This window comes from Balaenoptera musculus, chromosome 1 (genome assembly GCF_009873245.2).
Source record: "Balaenoptera musculus isolate JJ_BM4_2016_0621 chromosome 1, mBalMus1.pri.v3, whole genome shotgun sequence".
Taxonomy (NCBI): Eukaryota; Metazoa; Chordata; class Mammalia; order Artiodactyla; family Balaenopteridae; genus Balaenoptera; species Balaenoptera musculus.
In genome coordinates, this window is record NC_045785.1 from 144,969,351 (window position 1) to 144,996,363 (window position 27,013).

At 47.2% G+C, this 27,013-nt stretch overlaps 1 protein-coding gene across 1 annotated transcript in view; it reads left to right on the plus strand.

Annotated features, from left to right (window-relative positions):
• The first annotated feature begins 1,750 nt into the window (after positions 1-1,750).
• Positions 1,751-27,013, plus strand: part of PACC1 (proton activated chloride channel 1) — a 32,377-nt gene continuing 7,114 nt past the window's right edge. The window contains exons 1-4 of the mRNA XM_036866081.1: positions 1,751-1,936; positions 6,076-6,172; positions 21,030-21,239; positions 22,658-22,809. Of these exons, the coding sequence (XP_036721976.1) occupies positions 1,901-1,936; positions 6,076-6,172; positions 21,030-21,239; positions 22,658-22,809 (495 nt within the window). The 5' untranslated portion in view covers positions 1,751-1,900. The remainder of the gene's footprint in view (positions 1,937-6,075; positions 6,173-21,029; positions 21,240-22,657; positions 22,810-27,013) is intronic.

Consider the following 27,013-nt stretch of genomic DNA (forward strand, 5'->3'; position numbering starts at 1 on the left):
CCTGAAGTCAGGGGAGGAAAGTGTACAAGGAAGAGGGAGGACGACCTGAGTCCAGGGCTGCTGATAGATCAAGAGAGAGGAGGATGGGGAAATGGCCATCTGATTGGACAACGCAGAGGTCATTTGTAACCTTAATAAGCACTGTTTCAGTGGAGTGGAGAACATAAAAGCCTGATTGGTGTGTGCTCACGTGGAAAGGGGAGGAGAGGACTTGGGGACAGCAAGTACAGAAAATTCTATTAACATGTTCAAGGTCTGTTTCTCGACTCTAGCATGGAAGAGTCACAAGGGCAAGGACCTTGGAGTACCCTATTCATGTCTATATCCCAGTGCCTGGCACATTGTATTTGTTAAACCATGTCAGATATTGTATTCGTCAGTATCTCCTTCAAATGTGGGAGCCCGTAATTTTCCAGTTTGGTCATACCAACAAAGAGTAGAGAGGAACGATAGAGCTGGACTAGATTTCTCTGGTTCCTTCTAGTTCTAAATTTCTATGATTGTGTGACTTGTTCTATCAACCTCCCTTGTAGTAAAGCAGTAAGTAATTTAATGAGTTGTTTGTTGTTGTTTATTTGTTTTGGTAAGCAACTGTTAACTGGATGAAATAAGTGTTCCATTCATAAATTTAACAAACATTTGCTGAATGCCTACTATGTGTTAGGTGCTATATATATTGTCCCATTTAATAGATGTGAGAGCAGAGGGTCTGGGCTGGGGTAGGGTGGTCAGAAGAGGTGGTGGAGGCCTCCCAGTACCAACTCTCTGAAGGTCCAGCCTGCTCTGATGTGGTTGGTGCTACTGTGGTTGCCACTGAGGAGGGAAGAGGCCCTGAGTGCAGGGGTTTGCAGAGTTGCAGCTGCCCGGAACACAGAGCAGCATTCACCAAGGCAGAGGCAACCTCTATCTGCTTCACTACTAAGCAGCCCAGGGCAGCCACACAGAACAGCTGTTCAGGCAGCGGGAAGAGGGGACGATGTGGGTCCACCCTGCCACAGGGCAAACACCCAATTTTCCACCCCATTCACGGCAGGAGGCTTTTGCTACTGTGAACAGCACCTTTGGGTTTTGCTGCATGACCTGTTTTGGCTCAAATAAGGACCTGTGAAGCAGGGCAGGGTTTAGCAGTTGCATTCTAAGTTGAACAGAGGATGGCTCAGAGTATTACAAGACGTGTGGGAGAGGGACAGAACCAGGACAAGGTCCTGACTCCAAGTGTCTGCCCCAGGAATCATGGAAAGAACTTGGATTCTGTCGTCTGTTCCTGGATTAAATAATCTTCACTTGTTCATGGCTTTCTCCCCATCCCTTCTGAAACAAGGTACCTCAGTTTCCTCATCTGTAAAACAGAGAGAAAAATGCCCTCTTTACAGGGTTCCTCGCAGGATGAAAGGCATAATGGGCATGAACGTGCTTCGTAACATATAAAGTGCTCTCCAGATACTTACTATGGTTATAAACTACAAGGCCAAGCTTCCTCTTTCAATTATAGATTAGGATCTCCTACCTGTCTGACTTGGCCCCCTTGTTCCACTTTCCACTCATTTTCTCCGTCCTTCCCCCTTCAATAAAGAGAGTAAGTAAGAGAAGAGGAAAGCACTTGCGTCTAACGCGCGGGTTAAGCCTGGCTCTGGGTAACTCAAAGGCTTCGCTACCCCGGGAAGGCTGAGTGGGGCCCTCACGCCCAGAACTACATTTCCCAGCAACCCTTTCGCGGCTCCAGCTGCGGCGGGGGCGAGGCGCATGCGCCGAGTCCGCCCCGCCTTGTCTCGAAGCCGCTCCTGCGAACCGGTTTCGCCTCGGAGAGCCGGCGGATCTCGGCGCTGCAGTCGCGGTGCTTGCCTAGCTGCTTCCCGGGGATCGCAGCGGGCTCAGGTTTGCCTTAGGTCCGGTCAGTGCCATGATCCGCCAGGAGCTCTCCACATCCTACCAAGAGGTACAAGGCAGGGGCGGGGGTGAAAGCAAATTTTCCTGCGAGGCAGAGCGGGTCCCGGGGGTCCGGGCGGCTGGGCTGTTGGGGGCGTCCGGGCGGGCAGAGCCCGCCTCCAAGTAGCGGTGAGTGTTTCGGAGGAGGGGTCCCCGCGTGCTGAGTTGCGGCGGAGCAGGAAGGAAGCGGGACGCCGAGCCTCCTCCGGATGCTGCCTTCGCTTGGCAGAAGGATGGAGCCGGGGCCCCGGAGTCTCGACCCTTAACCATCAGGTGAATGATTAAAGCCTCGTCCGACCCAGGCAGCAGCGCGGTCCGCCGGGCGGACTCCACCCCGCCCCCCGCCCCCCGCCCCCCACGCCGAGGTTCTTTGCAACAAGTGGAAGCACCCGCGCCTTCCTCCCAGCTGGGCAGAGGCGCGTGGGCATCAGCCCCCTCCACGCCCAAGGCCTCGTGGCCCCTGCAGCTGCTAACGATAGCGATAATTACAGCTCGTTTTGATGGCCAACCAACTTGGAAAATGTGCTTTCACCGACAGAGCTGCTTCTCGCCCCGTTCCGTTTCTGTCTCCACTTTCACCTCCTCCCACGACTGTAACTCTCACTTTCCAGTTCTTTGTCTCCTTCTTGTCTGTCCTGAGCTGCAGGCTGCAGTTCCAGCTCTTCCCTCAGACCAGCTCCTCCTGCTGACTCTTACTGACACTAGTGAACTGCTCTCCTTCTCCTCCTCTAGGGTCCCAAACCTTGGTCATCTCTAGTTCTCTTCCCTCCCCTGTGTCCCTCACCGTGCTCCCCTCCCTTGGCAAGTTCAGGCAGTTCCATATCCTCAATCCTCAGGTTTGTGTCCCCAAGTCTGCTCTAACCAACTCTCCCTTTGGTGTCTCCCATGCTGGGCAGATTCTTTCGGGGGCCCTGCCTTGATCCCCGAGCATTCCTTTTTACATACACCTGATGCTGCCGTTGGTCTACCCAGAACAGTCCAAACTTCTTACAAGCTTTCACAGCCCTGCAGCCGTATCTTCTGTTACCTTCGTCATCTCCTCACCCACCTAGGTTCTGGCCACACTGGAAATTCACCGATTGAAAACGTGCTCCTGCTATGCCTATGCTCACACCATTTCTTCTTCTTTAACCCCTTCTCAAACTCCTTTGGTTAAAATTCCCCCCATTGTGCAAGGAGGGATCTCAAATCTCACATGCTCCATAGGGGTCTCACTTCCCAGACGAGTCTATCATTCTGCCAGTCCTTCTCATGTGAACTGCTGCTGTCTTGATCAATACTGATCAATACTGATGTACATTTCTCCCTTTGTAAATGATACTGTGTGGAGTATATAAAGCAGATGCCTTAGCCCTGTAGTAGAAGGGGAAGCCAAGTTGAAGACAGATAAGATTTGCCTGAGGCTTGCCATTTTGTAGTGTGGGATCTGGGCTAGAATCTGACTTGGGGACAAATTTCTGTATATCTCCTACCATTTCCTTTGTCCAAAAGGAGCCTGATGGATTTTAACCAGTGCTGTGGATTCTGTGGCCCCTAGATTCTGTACCCGAGGCAGTGGGGGAATCCTGGGAAATGAGTTGTGTCTTTCCTTGACTCTGAAAGTTTTCAGGTTTGTAGGGAATAGAGCATAGTGGGTAGATACTAGGACTGTTTTTCTTTTTTTGATACTAGGACTTTTAAGTCAAAAAGCTCGCATTCCTATCCTGCCTCGCCTCTTGCCATTTGTGTGACTTTTGTCAAGTTACTTAACTTCTCTGAGCCTCAAGTTTCTTCATCTGCAAAATGAAGGTAATGATAGTCCCTATCTCACAGGGCTCTGAGGATTAGATGAGTTGGTCTGTGAAAGTGCTCAGCTCAGTGCCTGGCAGTCGTGACCCCTCCGTGAATGCTAGTTCGTATTAACAGAATGTGGGCTGCTCCTGCTTCTGGGGAGCTTTGAGGTCCTTGTTTACAGGACCATGTCCCTCACCATTCACACGCAACCTGCATTATCTCCTTACCTAGCAGGGCTCCTAAAATGTTTATTAAAATATAGGCAGTTTTCCTGCTTGCAGGGGTAAGGCCAAGGGTGGATTCAGTTTCCGTTGGTGGAAGACACCGGAAGGACCCCTCCCCTTACTTTCCTTAGTGGCCCGTTCTGAAGTCCCCGTCTCTCACCTTCTTCAGAAGAAGGAGGCCTCCTGAATCTTTCTTGTATGGGTCATTCTGAGAGTGGACCTAGCTCCGAGTTAGGTTTCTTCGCTGGGGGGAGATTTTGGTTTTGCAGGATGGGGCATTTGAGAATTTGGCCAGGGCCGGGCAAGGAGGTGTGTTTATTATGGCTGCAGGTAGTCAGGAGGGGAACTGGGTTAGGAGTGTGTTAGGGTTAGGCTGAACCTGTGCGAGGCTTGGATCAGAGAACACTGGGCCTTCCCAGGACTAACATCCTCCTTGCCCTTTGGCCAGCAAAAGGGAAAGAGCCCTGGGGACCTCTTGATCTGTGTTCCTTCCCACTGTGGGCCTGCGTTTCATGGTGTCTCCTCTAACCTCCTAGCCATCTTTCACATGTTGGTTTTCTTTTCTTTTGGGCTTCAGGGCTTTAAACCAGGGGCTTTACCTGATTCTAAAGGGAAGGAGCAATAAAGACGCAGACGTAGAGAATGGACTTGAGGACACGGGGAGAGGGAAGGGTAAGCTGGGACGAAGTGAGAGAGTGGCATGGACATATATACACTACCAAATGTAAAATAGATAGCTAGTGGGAAACAGCTGCATAGCACAGGGAGATCAGCTCGGTGCTTTGTGACCACCTAGAGGGGTGGGGTAGGGAGGGTGGGAGGGAGATGCAAGAGGAAGGGGATATGGGGATATATGTACACATATGGCTGATTCACTTTGTTATATAGCAGAAATTAACACAACAATGTAAAGCAATTATATGCCAATAAAGATGTTAAAAATAAATAAATAAATGAAGGGCAGGAGCAGAGGCACGGAGAAGGAGATGGAAGAATATTAGATACGTAAGAGCTTTGTTTTAACTCAAGTTTCTTAGAGATGAATTTTTAACGATGTCCTGCGACCTTAAGTGTTGACACTGTGAGCCTAAGAAAATACTTGGGAAGTCGATCCCCTCCCTCACCTCCCAATCCAGTGATAGGTCCTCCTCTGAACTCTGGTCTTGGTGTTGCTTGCTTTTCTCCTTAATGCTGTGGAACCTTGTTGGTTACCATGGTATCATTGTCCCCCTTTGACAGGTGAGAACTCTGATGAAGTGAGGTGGACGTTGCCTGCTATTAGGCTGCCAATCAGCACCTGTCTCTGGATGGTCCGCCCTCCCCACTCTGTTCTGCCGTTTGCAGCCTGAGTTGGTGGACTTTAGCTCTGACACCAACTTCTGTTCTCTCTGCTCCCTCAGCAGGCTCTAAGCTTGCATTTCCTCCTTCTTTGGGAAGTGATTAAGAGCATGGGTTTTGGAACTAGGCTAACTCGGATTTTGCTCTTGGCTCTATGGCCATGGAAAGTATTGTGGGTTGAATTGTCTTCCCCAAAAAGGTATGTTGAAGTCCTAACCCCCAGCACCTCAGAAAGTGACCTTATTTGGAAATAGGGTCATTGCAGATGTATTTAGTTAAGACGCGGTCATGCTGAAATAGAATGGGCCCTAACCCAGTATGAATGATGTCCTTATAAGAAGATTGACCATGTGGAGACACAGAGACTCCGTGTGAAGATGGAGGCAGAGATCGGAGATGGGGTGCATCTACAAGCAAGGAACACCAAGGGTTGCTGGCCATTATCTGGAGCTGGAAGAGAGGCATGGAAGAGGTTCTCCCTCACAGCCCTTGGAAGGAACCAACCTTGCCATCACCTTGATTTCAGCTTTCTAGTCTCCCTAACTGTGAGGGAATAAATTCCTGTTATTTTAAGCCACCCAGTTTGTGGTGCTTTGTTCCCGCAGCCTGGGAAACTAACACATAGAAGTTATTTGAATTTTCTGAGCTTCAGTGTGCTAATCTGTAGAGTTGGTATAACATACCCTATATCATGTGATTTCTTTTTTTTTTTTGATGACAGTTAAGTGAGAAACAGCTTCTGCTTTCTTATTCTAGTCCAGAAAAGCAAAGCTGATGTAGCTGACTTCCTTGCCCTCTTTGTTTCTCCCTTTAGCTGAGTGAGGAGTTGGATCAGGTGGTTGAGAACTCAGAGCGGGCGGACGAGCGGGAAAAGGAGGCGGTCAAAGTCCAGGGTCCAGGGATCTTACCAGGTAAGTGGGTTCAGCGCTGGGGGTGGAAGCGCCGGCAAACGGTGCTGAGCCACTGCCGCAGCTGGAGGCCCCGGTCCAGGCTCCTCGCCAGCTGGGGACCTGTGTCGGAGGCGCAGCCCCTGCCTGGTGTCGGATCTCAAGTACTGCCCTCGTTTTAGAGATATACATATTTAACCAGCCTTGGGACAGAGGATGTGTCCAAGCCGGCATCTGCTCTTTTCTGTCCTGTAGTTTGAGCCAGATCCTGAGGCCAGGCCATTGGATACAATGACAAGAACTTCGGGTCTCTGTTTTTGTGTTCCTTTTTCCCAGGGACGCTGTCAGCAGTTGAGCCTCTAATAGCTGGGTCGCTTCCCAGGGCACTCTGGGCGATTATCCGATAGGCTTCATCCCCGGACATCAGGCCTCTCCGGTTTTGTCGCCCAACTGGGTGGTCCCATCAGTAGGGTGGCATCTTGTAGAGCCTTACAGGAATGTTTGATACTGTCAACCACTTCTTCATCCTGGATACGCTCTGCTCCCTTAGCTTCCATGATGCGACACTTTACTTCTCAGGTCACTCCTTCCAGCCTCCTTTGCAGTCACCCTCCAGCTCTTGGGTGTTAAATGTTTCTCAGAGGCCCCCTTCTCTCAGTCTCTGGCAGGTGACCTCACTCAGGCCCCCTCCCCTGCCTTAGTCACTGTTTGCTCACACGTGACTGCCGTGGTTATATCTCTGGCCCAGAGATTACCTGTTCGCATATCCTGTATATCCAGATTCCCAGATGGTGGCTCTGCCAGGATGTCCCAAAGGTCCCCTGAACTCCACATGTCCAGAATTGACCTCATGGTCTCCCCACTGCCAGCTTCGCCCTCTTCCAGTGTCTCCTGTTTCCAGCAATGGTACCATCACCACCCAGTTGAACCCAAAAGTCATTCGTTTTTCCTTCCTTCCCTACTTCCCCTTTTTCCCTGCCCCTCAGCCATGCTGGCCTTCTTTTACTTCGGGCCTCCCTCCCACCATTGCGCCTTTTTGCAGTTTTATTCCTCTGCCTGGAATTCTCTTCCGTTTGTCCCCTTGTTAATGCGTAATCATTCTTCAGCTCTCAGCTCACTCATTTTTTCCCTGCGAAGCCTTCTCTGACCTCCTGGCTAGATCACCTCCCCCGTCACTCGTAGCCTACACATCTCTCCCTTGCAGCTGTCGCCGATGGAATGGTATATGTGTTTGCCTGACTGTTTGATTAGTGTCTGTCTGTTCTACTAGACCGTAAACTCCACCAGGGTGGAGACAGTCCCTTTTGCCCCCCATTCAGCCCTGGCCATGCAGTAAGGATTCGTTGAGTGAGTGAGTGAATGAATGGAGTCCCAGCCTGACTCCAGCTTCTTGGGTGGATTGAGGGAGGTGGGCTTCTGCTCCTCTGGATTCCCGTATTTGTAGGGGAGGGGAATGGGATAGGAAATTCTGTGATTGTGCCTAATCCTTAGAGAGGACTTTGTAGAAGGAAGGAGGCAGGAAGGGCAGCTAATGTTTACTGCCTGCCAGGCTCTGTCATCCCCATTGCCCATTTAATTCTCATAACAACCCTGGGAGGCTGTCATCCTCATGATTCCAGATGAGGCCCTGAGGCTCAGAGAGGCTGAATGAAGTGTGGGAAGATCATGTAGCTGGTCAACAGACAGACTGGATCAAGCTCTGTCTGACCCCAGACTCTTTCTACTGCACCCGTGATTTTTAAAAAATATCTTAAGCATCCTTCTATTAAAGCCCAATGTGTAAAAGGTCGTAGCATGACTACCCTCACTCTCACTCTAGGCATTGCCCCTGAAGCCCTAAGGTCCCAGGGAGAACTGTTGGAAAGCCCTGTATGTTAGTTTCTATTGTGTGTGTAACAAGTTACCACAAACTTAGTGACTTAAACAGCTCAGATTTATTATCTGAGAGTCCTGGAGATCAGAAGTCCAAAATGGGTCTCACTGGGCTAAAATTAAGGTTTCGGCAGGCGAATTCCTATCTGGAGTCTCCAGGAAAAAATCCATTTTAGTGCCTTTTCCAGCTTCTCGAGGCTGCCTGCCTTCCTTGGCTCATGTCTCTTCTTCCATCTTCAGGTCTTTCTCACATCTCCTCGTTCTGCCTCCCTCTTCCATGTTTAAAGCGCCCTTGTGATTACATTGGGCCCATCCAGATAATCCAGAATAATTTCCCTGTTTTAAGGTCAGATGCTTAGCAACTTTGATCCCATCTTTGCCATGTAACTTGACATATTTATAGGCTTCAAGATTTAGGACGTGGACATCTTTTGTGGGCCATTATTCTGCCTACTGCACCCTGCACTGCCCTCTTGCCCCCAATCAGAAGAGAATAGATGGTGACAGCAGGAAGAGGAGGGGAGGCCAGACTTGGAAAGATGAAGTTTCCTGTTGTGTTTCCTTTTATAGATAAATGCCAGGCAAATTAGGAAGTGGCCATGATGACCTTCGACCTTGGCAGCCTCTCTTTTGCCTCAGCTTCCTGGGGCCTCAAAGCCTTAGATCAGTCAGAGCAGGCAGCCAGACCTCAGGCAGAGCAAATTTTGGGTAGTTCCTTTGGCTGGCAAAGAGCCTTCCCTGCTTTTGGGGAAACTCTCCTGGGCGCATTTCCTGTTCAGACCATAGACAATCCAGTGCTCAGAAGCCCATTTGGCTGGTCTCAGTAGTGACTTGGCCCGAATTTGATGACCTGGTATACAACTTTCAGAGCTCATTTCCTGCCTCTGAGTCCCCTAAGAATAATAAAAATAATGGTAATGACATCAGCCACCATTGATGAGGTGCTTCCCTCTACTAGGCCTGGGTAGGGCTTTTTCTATATACTTTATCCCGTAATCTTCCCAGCCACCCTCTGAGGGAGGCGGTTAGTCCTAGTTTATAGACGGAAACCTGGGGCACAGAGAGGTTAAGTACTGTGCTCAGAGTTAATGAGTAGCAGGGCTCAAACTGAACCCAGGGCTGTCTCTGAACGTATTCTGACTCTGGCTCAGTTGTTCCTGGATGAGATGCTTTCTTGTTCCAAAATCCTCCCCTTCCTCCACCAGAGTCACTCATGGATTTCTTCACCTCTATGCCCAATGCTAACACCACGAAGAAGGTGAGTGAGGCATGGCCTACTTCCGGGAACTCAGGCCATGTGGAGAGAGAAGGCAGGTTACCCAAAGAAGAACTTGCCCTCCTTCTACACAGCCTGCCCTGAGCTACCTAATGGGGTCTTTTTCTCCCTGTTACCTGCTTTCTAGCATTCAGTACTTTTCCTTTGTAGCATTTAGCACAGCTGAGAGTGTCCATTTATTGACTATAATTCTTTCTTTAATTGTGTCAGCCCCTAGGCCCTGCCTCTGAGTTCTGTGAGGCACAAAGGTTTGTCCCCTCACTACCCCCATTGTAACTCAAGTGCCTGGTAGAGTGCCTGGCCCTCTGTAGGTGCTCAGTGTGTATTGGTACCCCGGGAGAGGGAGGTGGGGATTTGGAGCAGGGAGGCATCTCATGTAAGCCAGCTTGAATGAATGAATGAGGGCCAAAGAAATGCTAGAGACAGGTGCCTCAGGAGTGAATGAAGGAGGGCTGGTTGGTGAAGGAAGTGGGATGAATCTGAAGGAGGGTGATATATGCGTGAAAAAGAAGGGCTGGCCAGGGAGGAGGGGTGTGTGCACAAACACGTAGAGATGGGAATGACAATAGGGTGTTTCAGAATCGGTGGGTGGCACAGTGGTTGGAGCAGAGGGTTGGTAGGAGAAGCAGAGGTAGGTGAGGTAGGAAAGCTCAGCTGGGTCGGACTGGGGGTGGTTTTTTTTTTTTTTTTTTTTTAAAGCTTTGTTCTCGTAGAATTTTTTTTTTAATTAATTAATTAATTTATTTTTGGCTGTGTTGGGTCTTCGTTTCTGTGCGAGGACTTTCTCCAGTTGCGGCGAGCGGGGGCCACTCTTCATCGCGGTGCGCGGGCCTCTCACTATCGCGGCCTCTCTTGTTGCGGAGCACAGGCTCCAGACGCGCAGGCTCAGTAGTTGTGGCTCACGGGCCTAGTTGATCCGCGGCATGTGGGATCCTCCCAGACCAGGGCTCGAACCCGTGTTCCCTGCATTGGCAGGCAGGCTCTCAACCACTGCGCCACTAGGGAAGCCCCTGGGGGTGGTTTTGAGTGTCGGGGTTTGGACTTTCTCTAGGGGGCAGGCCGTACTTAAAGGGATTGGAGCAGAGCAGTAAGAGGAGTGGAGTGGGCATGTTAGGAAGATCAGTGTGGCAGGTTGTGGGCCTGGATTAAGGTGAAGTGAGACAACTGTGCCACGTCAAAGGCTGAAGGCTGATGTGATAGGCTGCTTTGATGTGGGGGGAAGGGGAGAAGAAAGAACCAAAGAAGACTCTGAGGTTTGAAGCCAGGTGAGTGGGAGACTAATACCATACAGAGATAGAGTCCGGAGGGGCAAGTGGCTGGAAGACAAGATGCTCATCTGTGGTGCACACACCACGCTTCAGTCGATGTGGTGTGCCTGGTTAGAGATGGCCTAGAAGCAGTGAGAGGTATAGGGTTGACAGGAGAGAGGACCTGTAGTGGGTGGTTTAGGGGCCTGGAAGAAAGCCAGGGACACAATGTGGAATGAGCAGGAGAGGGCCATGGAGACTGAGCCTCGGAGGATGTCCACACTTGGAGGCCAGAAGAGGAGGTGGAGCTGGAGTTGAATGCAAGGCCTGGAACTAAGAGTAGCAAGACAGGAAGACAGTATGAGGCTGCTGAGCATTTAGCAGCTGAGGTTCGAGTTAAGCACCTAGCGCCCAGGATTATGTTCCCACTGTTACTCTCTGAGATAAAGGATTCCTTACCATAATGTGGTAAAAGCCTCAGTCTGTTCGTTGCCTCTCTATCAGGGGAAGCACAACCACTTATTATTCTTTTCAAAGGGAGAGATGAGACCAGACATGCTAATTGAATAAGCAGTTTATTACATCAGAGATGTAATCACATTGAGGAAAACAGTTAATTAGTCATTACAATCAGTTCTCCATGGAAACAGTTGTATATTAATAGAATAGACAAAGATAAGCAACCAAAGGAAAAATAGGTAAATTGGACCTCATCGAAATGAAAAATTTTTGTGCATCAAAGGGTACTATCAAGAAAGTGAAAAGATAGCCCACAGGATGGGAGAAATTTTCAAATCATATATCTGATAAGGGACTTGTATTTAGAATATATAAAGAACTCTTACACTCAATAATAAAAAGACAACCCAATTAAAAAATGGGCAAAGAATCTGAGTAATGTTTCTTCAAAGAAGATATCCAAATGATCAATAAACACATGAAGAGATGCTCAACATCATTAGTCGTCAGGGAAAGGCAAATCTAAACCACGGTGAGATACCACTTCATACCTACGAGGATGGCTATAATCAATAAGATGATGATTAACAAGTTTTGGTGAGGATATGGAGAAATTAGAACCCCCATACGTTGCTTGTGGGAATGTAAAATGGTACAGCTACTGTGAAAAATATTCACAGCAGTTCCTCAAAAGGTTAAATATAGAGTTACCATATGACCCAGCAGTTCTACTCCTAGGTATATACCCAAGAGAAATGAAAACTTATGTCCACACAAAAACTTGTAATGAATGTTCATAGCAGCATTACTCATAATAGACAAAACATAGAAACAACACAAATGTCCATCAACTGATGAATGGATAATTAAAATAGTATGTTCACAGAATGGAATATTATTGTGCAATAAAAAGGAATGAAGAGCTGGTACATGCTACAACATGGACGAATCTTGAAAACATGTGAAGTGAAAGAAGTCAGACACAAAAGGTCACATATTATACGATTCCATTTATGTGACTTGCCTAGAATAGGTAAATCCATAGAAAGAGAAAGTATTGGGTTGGCCAGAAAATGCCTTCGGTTTTTAAGTAAAAATAAAAGACACATTTTTCATTTTCACCAAGAACTTTATTGAACAGTGTATTCACCCTTTTGTGCCACTACCTTCTGCCATTTTTCAGGCAACTTCATAATTCCACATTCCCAAAACTTTTTATCTTTTTGAGCAAGGAACTGTTCTAGGTGCCTTTTACAGTCTTCCAGGGAATTGAAAATTTTTCCATTAAGAGAATTTTGTAAAGACCGAAATAAATGGAAATTCGAAGGTGCAATGTCTGGTGAATACGGCACATGAATCAGAACTTCCTAGCCAAGCTGTAACAATTTTTGCTTGGTCATCAAAGAAACATGCCGTCTTGTGTTATCCTGTTGGAAGATTATGTGTTTTCTGTTGACTAATTCCAGATGCTTTTCCATGAGTTCTGCTTTCAGTTGGTCTAATTGGGAGCAGTAGTTGTTGGAATTATTCGTTTGGTTTTCCAGAAGGAGCTCATAATAGAGGACTCCCTTCCAATCGCACTGTATACACAACATCACCTTATTTGTCTGAAGACCGGCCTTTGGTATGGTTGATGGTGGTTCATTTCGCTTGCCCCATGATCTCTTCCATTCCACATTATTGTACAGTATCCACTTTTCATCGCCCGTGACAGTTTGTTTTAAAAACGGAACATTTGGGACTTCCCTCATGGTCCAGTGGCAAAGAATCCGCCTTACAATGCAGGGGACGCGTGTTCGATCCCTGGTCAGGAAACTAAGATCCCACATGCTGCGGGGCAACTACACCCGTGCACTGCAACTACTGAGCTGGCGTGCCTCAACTAGAGCCTGCGTGCTGCAAACTACAGAGCCCGTGCGCTCTGGAACCCATGCAGCACAACTACAGAGGCCTCGCGCCCTGGAGCTTATATGCCACAACTAGAGAAGAGAAAACCCGCACGCCACAACTAGAGAGAAGCCCACGCGCTGCAACGAAGAGCCCGCATGCCACAGCTAAGACCTGATGCAGCCAAACATAAATAAATAAATAAATAATAAATCTTAAAAAAAAAACAAACAGCGGAACGTTTTCATTATGTTAGAGAATCGCGTGTGGAAATATGGTCAAGAAGGTTTTTTTGGATTAACTTATGTGGAACCCAAACATCAAAGCGATTAACATAACCAAGCTGGTGCAAATGATTTTCAATGCTTGATTTGGATATTTTGAGTATGTCGGCTATCTTCAGCATGGTATAACGTTGATTGTTCTCAATTAATGTCTCAATTTGATTGCTATCAACTTCAACTGGTCTACCGAACTGTGGAGCATCCTCCAGCAAGAAATCTCCAACACAAAACTTTGCAAACCACTTTTGACATGTTCAATCAGTCACAGCACCTTCTCCATACACTGCACAAATCTTTTTTTGCATTTCGGTTGTGTTTTTACCTTTCTTGAAATAATAAAGCATAATATGCTGAAAATGTTGCTCTTTTTCTTCCATCTTCAATATTAAAATGACTACACAGAAATTCACAAATTTTGATAAGTCTTTTTTTAAATGCACGCTGATATGACAGCTCTCACATACAATCTAACAAAATTGTTTTGAACGAAGTTTAAGACGACTAAGTGCTACCAGAGCCATCTTACGGAAAAAACTGAAAGAAACTTTTGGCCTACCCAATAGATTATTGGTTACCAGGGACTAGGAGGAAGGTGGAGTGACTGCTAATGGGTGTGGAGTTTCTTTTTGGGTAATGACAACGTTCTGTAATTAGATAGTGGTTATGGTTATACACCTTGTGAATATTTTAAAAACTACTAAATATATTCACTTTAAAAAGGTAAATTTTATGGTATGTAAATTATATCTCACAGAAAAACCAAAACAAAATTAAAACAACAAACCCACCACATCACTAAAAAGAAAAAAAGATAAAGAAGTCATTTCTTCTTCACAATCTGAATGCATCTTAGCCCAGTGCTCTCTGCAAGGTGGAGTTTTGCAGGGTTGCGGTAATCAGCCAGTTTCCTTTCCTGTAAATAAAGGTCCCACAATGTTTTACATATCCTCTTAATGGCCTGACTTACATTCTGGGGCAAGTTTGGGTTTTTGAAACTATTCTGTCATGGGTTTTACAAAACTCATAAATTACCTTTCCCCAGAAAATCTTGTGCATTATTTTTCTCTTCTACTACTGTGACTTTGCATATATATAAAGGACATATACTTTTAAAATACATTCATCCTGCTTGCCACAAAAAAAGCCAGAGTTTGGTTTTTCTGACTGCAGAGTGCGTGGGACATTTTCTCAAATATCCAGCACCTTTCTAAAAAAATGGTAAAATGAAACGGTGTCTACTTTTAGAATCGGAGTGTCACATATAGCACGTGTGGATGATAAACAATTCTACAGTGTTTTATTTACGTTACATGCCAATTTGTGGATCAGTGAAGGGCCTGTGAAGAGGCTAAACCTGGCTTCTGTGAATGAAACAGAAGAGACTCTGGGCCCGTGTTCCCACGAGAGCAATTTGTCCAGGTACCCCTGCCAAACAAATGCAGGTGGTGCAGTTGTCATGTGACCTTTTTGTTAAATTAGTTTTTTGCCTTAAATTTTTTGCCTTTTTGCCTTAAGTTAGGTTTTTTTTGAAGTTTCGAGAATAAGTAGGGAGAAAGTCATCTCTTTCCCTAACCAAAGGCATCATGAAGGCAGAACATTTCAAATCATGTTGTTCTGGCTGTGATAGAGGAGACCCCTGCCCACAGATGCCTGTCATTGTTCATCTTCATCATGTTGTACAGCCTAGACATAATATGCAGTTTACCTTAAAAATGTTCTGCTTGTTTTGAAGTTATGTTTTTTCAATCAGGTCTTCTTTTGTCATCATTAGTAACTGAATCTTAAGGAGTAATGTTTACTGTCATGTGGTGGAAGAGCATGCGCTAGGAGTCAGGACTCTAGGACCCTCATTCTGTGCCAGTTGTTGACTGTGGGACCAGGATCACTGCACACGGAATGGGGTTGGACCAGATAGCCTTTCAGGTCCCTACCAACTCTTAAAAATTCTATTCAGATGTTACACCCCAATTCAGTCATTTGAAGTTCCTTCACTTTTATCTTGTGATCTTTTCAAGCCCCCTTAGAATGTAGCAGCCTGAAACCTGTTGCCACTGCAGTTATGAGCAGCTCATGACAGTGAATATGCTTTTACCTGCTATGTTTTGAAGTGAACCTGTGGTCTCACATGGACCATGGGGACTGGGAGTGCCTTCCGAGCAAAACAGCTGTGGGTAGGTGCCTGTGCACAAACCACCGTACTTTGGGTCCTGTGGCCCTGCAGCCAAGCTACATGTGACTGATCAGGGTTCAGCACCTGAGCTAAGGGAAGCCATCTACAGGCTGGGTGTGGAGAAGGGCAGTGTCTTGTGATGTGCCTAATGGGGTACCCTATACAGGATACTCTCCAGGAGGGGGTCTGCATGTAAAACTCAGAGAGAGGGACTTCAAGAGTAAAGTGGAGCAGGGTCATGAGAGGAACACAGTGGGAAGGCAGGTGGCAGAGCTGTGAGGGAGCAGAAATTGACACAGTCCCACTAGGGACTTACTAAACAATAAGCAGCCAAAGTGGAATCAGAGACAAAGGAAGTTGAAAAAGTGAATTGCTTTAATTCCTTTTGGAGAGCTAGAGCTGCTTGGTACCTTGGCTTCACTCTCAGCTGCCCAAGGGATTTCCCTGGGGCTTCCCGGTTCCTCTTAGAGTAAACATCCATTGTCAACAGTAACCTGTTCTTCACAGCCTGAAGGAACCACACAGACACTTCTGGGAATTGGCATTCCTGTAAAGTAAGAATTTTCTAAACTATTTTACCAGAAACGATAAGGCACACCAGTTGGTTTATAATTTTATGTGCCTGAAATACACTAGTATTCTCTGACCAATTGAGGGTAGCTAGTAAGCATTGTAAGACTTAGTTCATCTGTTGTTTGGGTTATTCATTCATTTAACAGACATGGAAACATTACATGACTACTATATGAAAGACACTGTATTCTGCCCCACCTCCATTTTATCTTCAGCATATACTTTTTCTAGTTAATTATTATGAGATTATCGTTCCATGCTCTTCATCTTTGTTATGTTCATCATTGAGGTCTTCATTTTTTGAAGGGTAGAGGGTATGTTCTGGGTCTCCAATAACAGTAATTCATTGAGCAGGCACTCTATAGTGCATTTTACAACAATCTCTCATTTGCTTCTCTCAGAAATCCTAGAAAATTGAAATGATTATTTCCTTTTCACATGAAGAAAGTGAGCCTTAGGAGCATTAAGTAACTGTCCTGGGTCACAGAGTAGTTATATTTAGTAGCAGAGCTGGGGCTGGAGACCAAGCTCTTACTCTACCACTGGCCTAGATATCTGGTCTTTCAGTTTGCAAAACAAATGAATAATGAACACCAAATTATTTCTTCCTCAAAATCCTTCTGGTGCTTTAGGGACAGGGCTAATGCAACCTCCTCCACAAAGCCTTTGCTGATCTCTGCCCTTAGCCCTGCACTCCCCATTCATCTCTCCAAGAAAAGGAAATCTCACATTTTACATCTTCACATCCTTCTGAATCCTGTAGCACTTGTAGCACAAACCATCAATCCTTCTCTCTTGGTATCTCCCTGAAGCACCTAGCACAAAGTGTTGCATGTAGAGTTGATGCTTGATGTATGTTTGTAGAAGTAAAGAATGAATGATTTCCTTCTCTCTGTCAACCTAGGACATTTAAAAGTTCTGTGCTCCTCTTGCTTTTGTGCTTTTAAATAAAAGAAAATGAAATAATTATGAGCAAATACTCTTGTGTCTTTGTATTTAAAGTCCATCTCTTATAGACATCATTTGGTTGGATATAGTTTTTAATCCAGGCTGACAGTCTCTGCCTTTTAATTGGAGTGTTTAGTCCATTTACATTTACAGTAATTATTGATATGGTTGCATTTGGTTCTACCATTTTGCTATTTTCTATTTGTCTTATGTGTTGTTTCTCTGTTCCTTCTTTCCCAAAAGTTAGAAAACCTTACAATATTGTTGTATAATTTTTGCTTTAGATAGCCTAAAATTTTAAAAATATATAAATAGCTTTTTATATTTACCTACCTATCTAACATTTCCAGGGATCTTTATTCCTTCCTATACATCTGAGTGTTACCATCTAGAGTGTCATTTCAGAATTTTCTTTAACGTGCATTGTAGTGCAAGTCTATTGATGATGAATTCTCTCAGCTTTTGTTTGAATATAACTTTATCCCCTTCATTTTTGAAGGTTAGTTTTGCTGGAATTTAAAAATTCTCAGTTGACAGAATTTTTTTACTTTCAGTACTTTAAAGATGTCCATTGTCTTTTGGCCTTCATTATTTCTGATCAAAAGTTAACCTATCGTTAGATATAATTTCCTGTATGTAATATGCCTTTTTTTTCCCTGGCTGCTTTCAAGATTTTTCTCTTACCTTTGCATTGGCTGTTTGACTATGATTTGTGTAGGATTGGTTTTCTTATTTATCCTGCTTGACATGTACTGAGCTTCTTGGATCTATAAATTGATGTTTTTTCTCCAGTTTTGGGAAGTTTGGGCCATTATTTTTTCAAATATTTTTTGCAATCCGTTTTCTCTCTTCAGTTACATGTTGTTAGACTGCTAGATATTGTCCCACAGTTGTCGAGGCTCTGTTAGTTTTTTTCTTCAATTTTTTTTTGTTTTAGATTGGATAATTTCTGTTCATTTAACTTCAACTACACTGGCTTTTTTTTCTTGTCATCTTTTGCTGTTAAAGACTATGCTGTGAGTTTTTCATTTTATTTATTTTTCTTTTCAGCTCTAGAATTCCCATTGGTTCTTTTCTACAGTTTCAGTTTCTCTATTTCCCCTCTGTTCATTCCTTATCCTTACATTTTCTTTTAAATCCTTAAAGTGCTGTAAAATTCCTGTCTGCTAATTGCAACATTTGGGGTCATCTTGTCATTGGTTTCTATATACTGCTTTTTTCCTTGAGTATGGGTCACATTTTCTTGTTTCTCTGCATGTCTAGTGATTTTTTTTATTGAACACTAGACGTTATCAATGACACGTTATAGAGGTTCTGGATTCTCTTATGATCCTCTGAAGAATTTTTGTCTTAGCAGGTAGTTAAAATGACAAGACTCAAGTTCTAATCTCCTGTGTTCCTTGCATTAGCAGCAGCTGAAATCTCCACTCAGATCTTTCGGTTTCCAGCTGCTGCTTTTTTGCTGGCCCTCCTGAGGTCTCCAGTCAAGAATTTGAGCACATTTCATTTGCAGATTTGGGAGTTGACTACCCTATGTGGCTCCCTCCCTTTCAGATTTCCCCCTAACCTTCTCTGACTGCTCTGCCAGCCTTGAACTCTGTCCACTGTCACACCCTCATGTGACTTTTTCTCTGTGTGTATGCATCGTTGGTGTCTCTTCTTCTTCTTTTTTTTGGGGGGTGGAATATAGTTAATTTACAATGTTGTGTTAGTTTCGAGTGTACAGCAGAGTGATTCAGTTTTATATATATATATATTTTTTATTTATTCTTTTTCAGATTCTTTGCCATTATTACAAGATATTGAGTATAGTTCCCTGTGCTATACAGTAGGTCCTTGTTGTTTGCCTATTTTATATATAGTAGTGTGTATATGTTAATCCCAAACTTCTAGTTTATCTCACCCCACACCCCCTCCAGTATCCCCTTTGGTAACCTAAGTTTGTTTTCTGTGTCTGTGGCTCTATTTCTGTTTTGTAAATAAGTTCATTTGTATTGTTTTTTTAGATTCCACATATAAGTGATATACCATGATATTTGTCTTTCTCTGATTTACTTCACTTAATATGATAATCTCTAGATTCATTCATGTTGCTGCAGATGGCATTATTTCATTCTTCTTTATGGCTGAGTAGTATTCCATTGTATAAATATATTTACCACATCTTCTTTATCCATTCATCTGTTGATTGGACACTTAGGTTGCTTCCATGTCTTGGCTATTGTAAATAGTGCTGCTGTGAACATTGGGACGCATATATCTTTTCGAATTAGAGTTTTCTCCAGATATATGCCCAGGAGTGGAATTGCAGGATCATATGGTAACTCTATTTTTAGTTTTTTAAGGAACCTCCATACTGTTCTCCATAGTGGCTGCACCAATTTACATTCCTACCAATAGTGTAGGAGGAATCCCTTTTCTCTACACCCTCTCCAGCATTTATTATTTGTAGACTTTTTAATGATGGCCATTCTGACTGGTGTGAAGTGGTAACCTCCTTGGAGTTTTGATTTGCATTTTTCTAATAATTAGCGATATTGAGCATCTTTTCATGTGCCTTTTGGCCATCTGTATGTCTTCTTTGGAGAAATGTCTCTAGGTCTTCTGCCCATTTTTTATTGGGTTGTTTGTGTTTTGGATATTAAGCTGTATGGGCTGTTTGTATATTTTGGAAATTAATCCCTTGTCGGTCACGTAGTTTGCAAATATTTTCTCCCAGACCATAGGTTATCTTTTCATTTTGTTTATGGTTTCCTTTGCTGTGCAAAAGCTTTTCAGTTTAATTGGGTTCCATTTTTTTTTTTTTTTTTTACACCATTACTCTAAGGAGATGGATCAGAAAAAATATTGCTGTGATTTATGTCCAGGAGTGTTCTGCCTATGTTTTCCTCTAGGAGTTTTATAGTATCCAGTCTTACATTTGGATCTTTAATCCATTTTGAGTTTATTTTTGTGTATGGTGTCAGAGAATGTTCTAATTTCATTCTTTTACATGTAGCTGTCCAGTTTTCACAGCACCACTTATTGAAGAGACTGTCTTTTCTCCACTGTATATTCTTACCACCTTCATCATAGATTAGGTGACCATGAGTGTGTGGGTTTATTTCTGGGTTTTCTATCCTGTTCCATTGATCTGTATTTCTGTTTTTGTGCCCCTACCATACTGTTTTGATGACTGTAGCTTTGTAGTATAGCCTGAAGTCAGGGAGCATGATTTCTCCAGCTCCACTCTTCTTTCTCAAAATTGTTGTGGCTATTCAGGTTGTTTCGTGTTTCTATACAAAGTAAAAAATTTTTTGTTCAGGTTCTGTGAAAAATGCCATTGGGCTCTTCCTCTTCTTATAAGGATACTAGTCCTATTGGATTAGGGCCCATCCTTATGACCTTGTTTAACCCAATTACCTACTTAACTGCCCTGTCTCCAAATATTGTCACATTGGGGGTTGGGGCTTCAACATAGGACTTTTGGGGAGGGGCTGGCATCGGGACACATTCAGTCATTTACCATCTAATTGCAGAATGCCTGCTCTATTCCAGGCACAGCGTGAAGGGCTAGGGGTTCAGTATGGACAAGACTGGCCCTGTTGCTGCTCTCATGGAGCTCACAGCCTAGGGGGATAAAAAGACATGTAGACAGTAACATTGCAGAGTGATGACAGTGGACATAGGGTGCCCTGGGAGCACTGAGGAAGGGGTGCCCAAATCAAGTTATGGGATAAGGGAAGGCTTCCTTGAGGAAGTACCTTTCTAAACTGACCCTGAAGGATGAGTTCGGAGTCAGCAGTAGCAGTGCCTCAGGCCAGGCTTGGGGTGTGAGGGGCTCCAGGGCTGAGGAGGGCACACTGGGAACAGTTGTTTAGTACAGCTGGTCCTGGGGGAGTGGAGTGGTCAGGGGATGGGGCCAGAGAGGTAGGCTGGGGCCGTCTCCCTTGCTGGGTTGTAACTGTCTGTCCCTCTAGAGGGGCGCCTCCTTCAGCTCAGGGTCCCCCTCCTGGCAGAGCAGGTGTGCGGTGAAGGTCGAAAGGGGCCGCGTGTTGTGATTCGGATGTGAGGGCTGAGGTGGGGAGGTTGGGGGTGTGGGCGACCTCGCCTCCTTGGTAAAGCAGGTCGTGGGCCTGGAGGTTGCCCACCTCCTCTGGATCACGTGTGTGTCATTGTCCTTCAGCCCTGGACAGCGAGTCCGCCTGCAGCAGCATCCGCTTTAGCAAGGCCTGCCTGAAGAACGTCTTCTCGGTGCTGCTCATCTTCATCTACCTGCTGCTCATGGCCGTGGCCGTCTTCCTGGTCTACCAGACCATCACGGACTTTCGTGAGAAACTCAAGCACCCTGTCATGTCGGTGTCTTACAAGGAGGTGGATCGCTACGACGCCCCAGGTAGAGCCTGCCCCAGGCAGACATCAGGCCCAGGTCTGGGGCATCGACTTGCAAATACTCCCTGAGCTGCCATTGCACTCCTGGCGTCGTGCTGGGCACCACGGACAGGGCAGAGGAGTCCGAGCACAGTCTAGGTGTGGGTTACGCACCCCAAGAGCTGCTGTTGGTACCCAGCAGAGTGTCACGTGCCGAGGAGGGAGGTGGACCGAGCCTGGAGTGGTCGCTGCAGGACTGGGGTGGGCAAGGAATGCTTATGCTCAGTGGCAGGATATGAGCTGGCCTTTGGTAAATGGAAGAGAGCTTCTCTGGGAGGGGGGTCCACAGGAGCAAAGGGGAGCGTAGGGAGGCGGAGGGCTTCTCTGGAGAGGATGAGTCTAGCCTGGCTGGAGCCAGAGGCCAGTGCTGAGGAGAAGTGGGAGTTACAGGTGGCAGGGACGCGAGGCCATCCAGAGGTGGGCGGGGCCCTGCCTGGAGAGGGGCTGCCAGGCCACATCATCCGTACCTCTCCTGTCCCTGTGAGGGGCTGTCTCTGCCGTAGAGCGGGCTGTCTGCTCCAGGCCGGTGGGGCTGGCACTGGGCTCTGGCAGCCTGGAGTGGACCGGGAGGTGTGAGCTCTGTGAGCTCAGGCTCTGCCCACAGGATGCCCCCGAGTGACCTCGGATGGCCTGTTCACAGGGCAGAGCCGGAGTCTCAGGTCCCTCTGCCTGGGGCTTCTCGACAGGTGTGCTGGTCCCAGTGCTCTTGCCTGTCTTTGCCTGTTTCGTGATTGTTTCTCTTCTCTGTCTGCTTTTGTTTCTTTATCTGTGGGTTTTACTCTCTCTATCTGGTCTCTTGGTCTGACTCTGCCTGTGTCTAGGGCCACGTGCTGCTCTCAGTGTTTCTGCCATTGAGGTTTGAACAGCTGCTGTGCTTAGAGCTTTGAACGAGGTGCCTTGGCTGGGGGAGGGGGAGGGATTTGGGGCTGCGACTTGCACACTTGGAGCTCCCAGTCTGGGCAGGAGAGGCGAGACGGAATGAGACCTGGGGAGTCCTGCAGCCGAGGGCTGCCCAGTGGGTCTGTGGGTGGGCGGCGGTGCGGGGGGCCTGGCAGTGCCTGGCTTGGTCTCGGAGGCCTCCTTGGAGGTTGTGGAGCAGGGTTCTGAAGCGGGGCGGGTTTTGGTGCAGGCACTGGGGAGGCTGCATCCCCGGCCGGGAGGGGCTTACAGAGAGGGCAGTTGTCTCCTCCATTAGAGCAGGGCTTTCTGAGGGCAGGGTGTGTAGCTCCCCATCCTCTGTGACACTTTTCTTCTCTCTCGTCTGCAGTCATCCAGGGAGTCCTAAACTTAGGTGGTTGGCGGGTGCGAAAAAATATATGTGACATGATTTTAGGGGTGTGGTGAGGGACTGTGACCGTTCACTTTTCCCTGTTTGTCCCCCAGGCATTGCCCTGTACCCCGGCCAGGCCCAGCTGCTCAGCTGTAAGCACCATTACGAGGTCATTCCACCTCTGAGGAGCCCCGGCCAGCCAGGAGACATGAACTGCACCACCCAGAGGATCAACTACACAGACCCCTTCTCCAATCAGACCCTGGTAACTCTCGTCTCCCCGAGCTGGGTCTGGGCAGCGTGCTCCGTCGGCCTCGCACCCTGAGGACCCCAGGCGGCCTCCCCCCGCCGCGGTGCGGGCCCTCGGCCCCTGGCAAACACTCCTAAGTGGAGTCTGGCCGCGGCTGGCTCACCTGCTTTCAGGGAGGGCAGTGGGGCCTTCGGCCTCCTCTGAGTGACCCTCCGGGATTCCCGACAAAGTGATAAGATCCTGTCCTGGATGGAAGGGTGGCGGGCTGCAGGGTGAGGCTGGTGTGACACAGCCAAGTGGGTCCCATAGCTGACTGCCTGACAGAATTGCCAGGATCCCTTCTGAAAGCAAAGTTTCTGGGTTCCATGTGGGCCCACCTGAATCACTGTTCCTGGGGGCAGGGCCTAGGCGTCCATATTTTGGAATAACTATGCCAGTGTAAGAAGGAGCGCTGGTCCGGGAACAAGGACCCCCGCCCTGCCGTCACCCACGGCTCCGCTCAGCCGGGGGGTGGACGGCGGCGGGGAGCAGCATCTGCACGGTTCTGGAGGCAGGGAAGGAATTTCGTATATATTTACATCTTCTCCTTTTCATCCCATATCCTTGTTTCCAAAAAGATTGAACAGGGCTGAGTAAGTTTTCCAGCTCAAAGAGAGGAAGGAAAGGTTTTCTAGGCAGAGGAACTCTGAACCAAGGCATAAAGGGAGGAAACAGCATGTTTGTTTGTGCCTCTGAGCAAAATTCCACAGGTGGGTGTTGCTGGAGGGCCAGGTGCCCCCAGAAGGGCAGTGGGCGGTGAAGTTGTGGACAGAAGTACCGGCCAAATGAGGAAAGCGTGTGTGTCTGCCGTGGAGCAGGACCTGCTCCTTGGGGTGATGAGGAGCTACAGGTGGGCCTTGAGATGAAAGAATCCCACTAAGACTTTTTTGTTAATATTTATTCTAGACCTCCTCCTAAAATCCTGCTGAAATGATTCTCACTCCTGCAAAAAATAGAATAAGATAAAATATCGATAACAGCCCTGCAAACCAAGGACGGGTATCATCTGAGGACCAGAAATTTTGAGGAACTGGTGTAAAATATAAATAGCACATTGGGTCAGATTGATGGAGCAAAATCAGAGAAAACCTATGCCCTAAAACAGACGCCGGAGAGGACTGCTGTAGAGGTGAAAGCTTTCCTTCCAACTGCTGGCTCTGTGTCAGCACACTAAAGAGCCGGGCTGCTGTAGGGCAGGTCAGGATAATAATTACAGGACCGCCTGCCAGGCTTTTAGCCCTCCCGGGGCACGCAGAGCTGCTGGGGACAGTGTTTGCTCTGGGGAAAAGGCTCTGGGGCCATTCTCTACCTAAGCTAAGGGGAGGTTCCCTGCTTGGGCACTGGGCCAGCAGAGAGAAACAGAGCAGAACTTGAGATGGGACGTCCACAGTGGAAGGAGGAGAGAGCCATCAGAAAGGAACCTCTTCCCAGGAGAGAAGTACGCAGAGTGCCTGGCCTTCTCTGCTCGCTGCCGCTGAGCGCCCTTACGGTCAGCCCCAGGCAAGGGCGAGCCTGGGCGAGGGCCTTTTAGGAAGAAACCCACAGCCCAGACCTGTACTAGTCAGCCTAACCCTTCACTCAGAAAGAAGAATGGAGAGTTAAGGGCCACTAGACTTTTACATGAAACCGACCACATAAAAGGATGGAGAGGAAAAAACAGAAAGGACTCCGGGGAAACGGAAGCTAATTTAAATGAAAAGGAAAAGAACTTTTAAAAATTTTAATGAAGAGCTAGAGAATACAGTACAAACGCCGTCTGTCTGGATTCCCCGCTCTCTCCGTTCCCTGTGTACCGACTGGATGCCCGTGCGCGCTTAGATGGCACTGCAGGTACAGGCTCTCCGGCCGTCTTTCCTCTCGGCTCCCCATTGAGTAGTACGCTACCTAGGAGTCCCTGTGTCCCAAACCTGTTCACGCCAGTTGTATCTGTTATAATAGTTACATACTTTAACTAAGTATTATAGAAACCCATGAAGTAAGGGCACAAAAGGGGAGTCATTTCCATGAAAACTTAAGTTGACTGCAGTTACCTGCCTCCAGCCCTGGGTGACGGGCAGTCTTCACCACTGGGGCTCCTTGCCGTCCACAGCCGCAAACTAGAGAGAGCTTACCCGCTCCCTGGGTACCGGGTCCCCTCCCTACACAGTGCAGAGCCGTGGAGGAGGAGCAGAGGGGCTCAGTGGAGCTCCTGAGGGAAAGGGAAGAGCGGGAAGCATAGCCGCCCCCCGAAGCCTGATGGAGCCCCTTGGGTGGGACCTGTGAGGTGTCCTGCCTCGGCCCCCGGGAGGAAGGTAGAGGCGGGTGGCAGGGCCTGCACCTTGGCAGAGACTCCTGTGTCCTGGATTGCCCTGGCCTTGTCCACTGGGAGAGCCTGCCTTGGCTGTGATCTTCTGGGCCCACGTCTGGAGTGGACACTAGAAAACAGGCACTCCTTGGGCCCCGTGGCTTTGGGCTGTATAGGTTGGGGGGCTGAACAGTCCTTATCCTTCTGCTGCCCGCAGCCCCTTTATTTGCAGTGAGATGTCTGCAGAAACGTGAGGTTCTGGCTGTTTACATCCTGTTGAGTCCACGTGAAAGCATCCCAGCCAAGGGGCTCATCTGGTCCTGCTTCATCAATCTTCAGATTCTCATTTATTTTCTAGTCTCTATTTCTTGTACCCTCAATTAAATCTCGTTAGTTTTTACCAAATGCCTTACTCTGGCGCAATTAGGGTCACCACCTTTCCAGCCTGTAGGACCCATGTCTGTTTCCTCACCGCCTGCCATATTCCCGGTGTCCAAATGTGAAGTTGATGCCTTAACTTCAGGTGGTTGTTCCTTCAGCACTCCAGTTCTGGAAAACAACTTATGTTGGTCAGAGTACAGGCTAAGCTCCTGTACAAAAGCAAACACTCCAGACAAACACAGCGGCTGAGATAAGAGAGGTCTGTTTCTTTCTCGGGGGATGTCTGTGTGTGCGGGCAGGGCTGCCTCACAGGATGGCCAGTGAAGGCTTCTGTCTGTCACTCTGCCATCCCCGGGCGCTGTCTCGGTCCTCGGGGTCAGGGCTGATCCACCAGCACGTGTGCACTGCCCGATCTCGGGAAGGTGAGCAGTGAGGGCGGGCAGTTCCCCGCTGAGGCCCTGGCGTGGGACTGTGTGAGTCACTTTTGTGCTCATTCCAGGAACTTCGTCCCATGGCCACATCTGAGGCCAGAAATGCACCTCCAGTGGGCGACTATATCCTGCTAAAATCTGCAACTGGGGAAGCAGCACCGGTTCTGCAGGAGGAAGTGGATAATGGAAACTGGGGACAGTTAGCATTCTCTGCTGCCACTTAACCTGTCATGGAAAGGTTGAAAACAAACAGATGGACAGAGATCTCTTGGGAAAATGCAGCCGTAACCGGAAGAAGTGGAGTGGCAGTTTTACTGTCAGTTAAAATGGAATTCCAGATGCAAAGGGTTAAAAGAGGGCTGTTTTTGTGGACAAGAGGTTCAAACTCCACTTCTCCCCACTAAGACTTAACAGTCATAAATTTTTATGTGCAAAACAGCATACCCTTTGTATTCCTCAGGCAAAACCTGTTAGAAATAAAAAATACTATCACCTTAGAGTGTTACTAACACCTCTATCAAATTCACAGTTCAAACAGACAGAAAGTAGTAAGGATAAGAAGTGAGAATTGAATTGGCACAATTAATAAACTTAGAGTAAGTGCATGTTATAACACTGTACCTGTCAGAATACTCTTTTCAAATCTCGGTAGAGTATTTATAAAAGTAGATGTAAAGATGTTTCTCCCCAGTTAATCTGTAAATCCAGTATCATCACAGTTAAAAGTCCTAGTTGAATTTTTTCATGGAACTTAACAAGCTGGTTTTAAAGTACATTTAGAAGAGCATGTGGGGACTTCCCTGGTGGTGCAGTGGTCAGGAATCCGCCTGCCAATGCAGGGGACACGAGTTCGAGCCCTGGCCCGGGAAGATCCCACATGCCGTGGAGCAACTAAGCCCGTGCGCCACAACTACTGAGCCTGCGCTCTAGAGCCCATGAGCCACAACTACTGAAGCCTGCACGCCTGGAGCCCATGCTCTGCAACAAGAGAAGCCACTGCAATGAGAAGCCTGCGCACCACAACGAAGGGTAGCCCCTGCTCGCCGCAACTAGAGAAAGCCCGTGCGCAGCAACGAAGACCCAA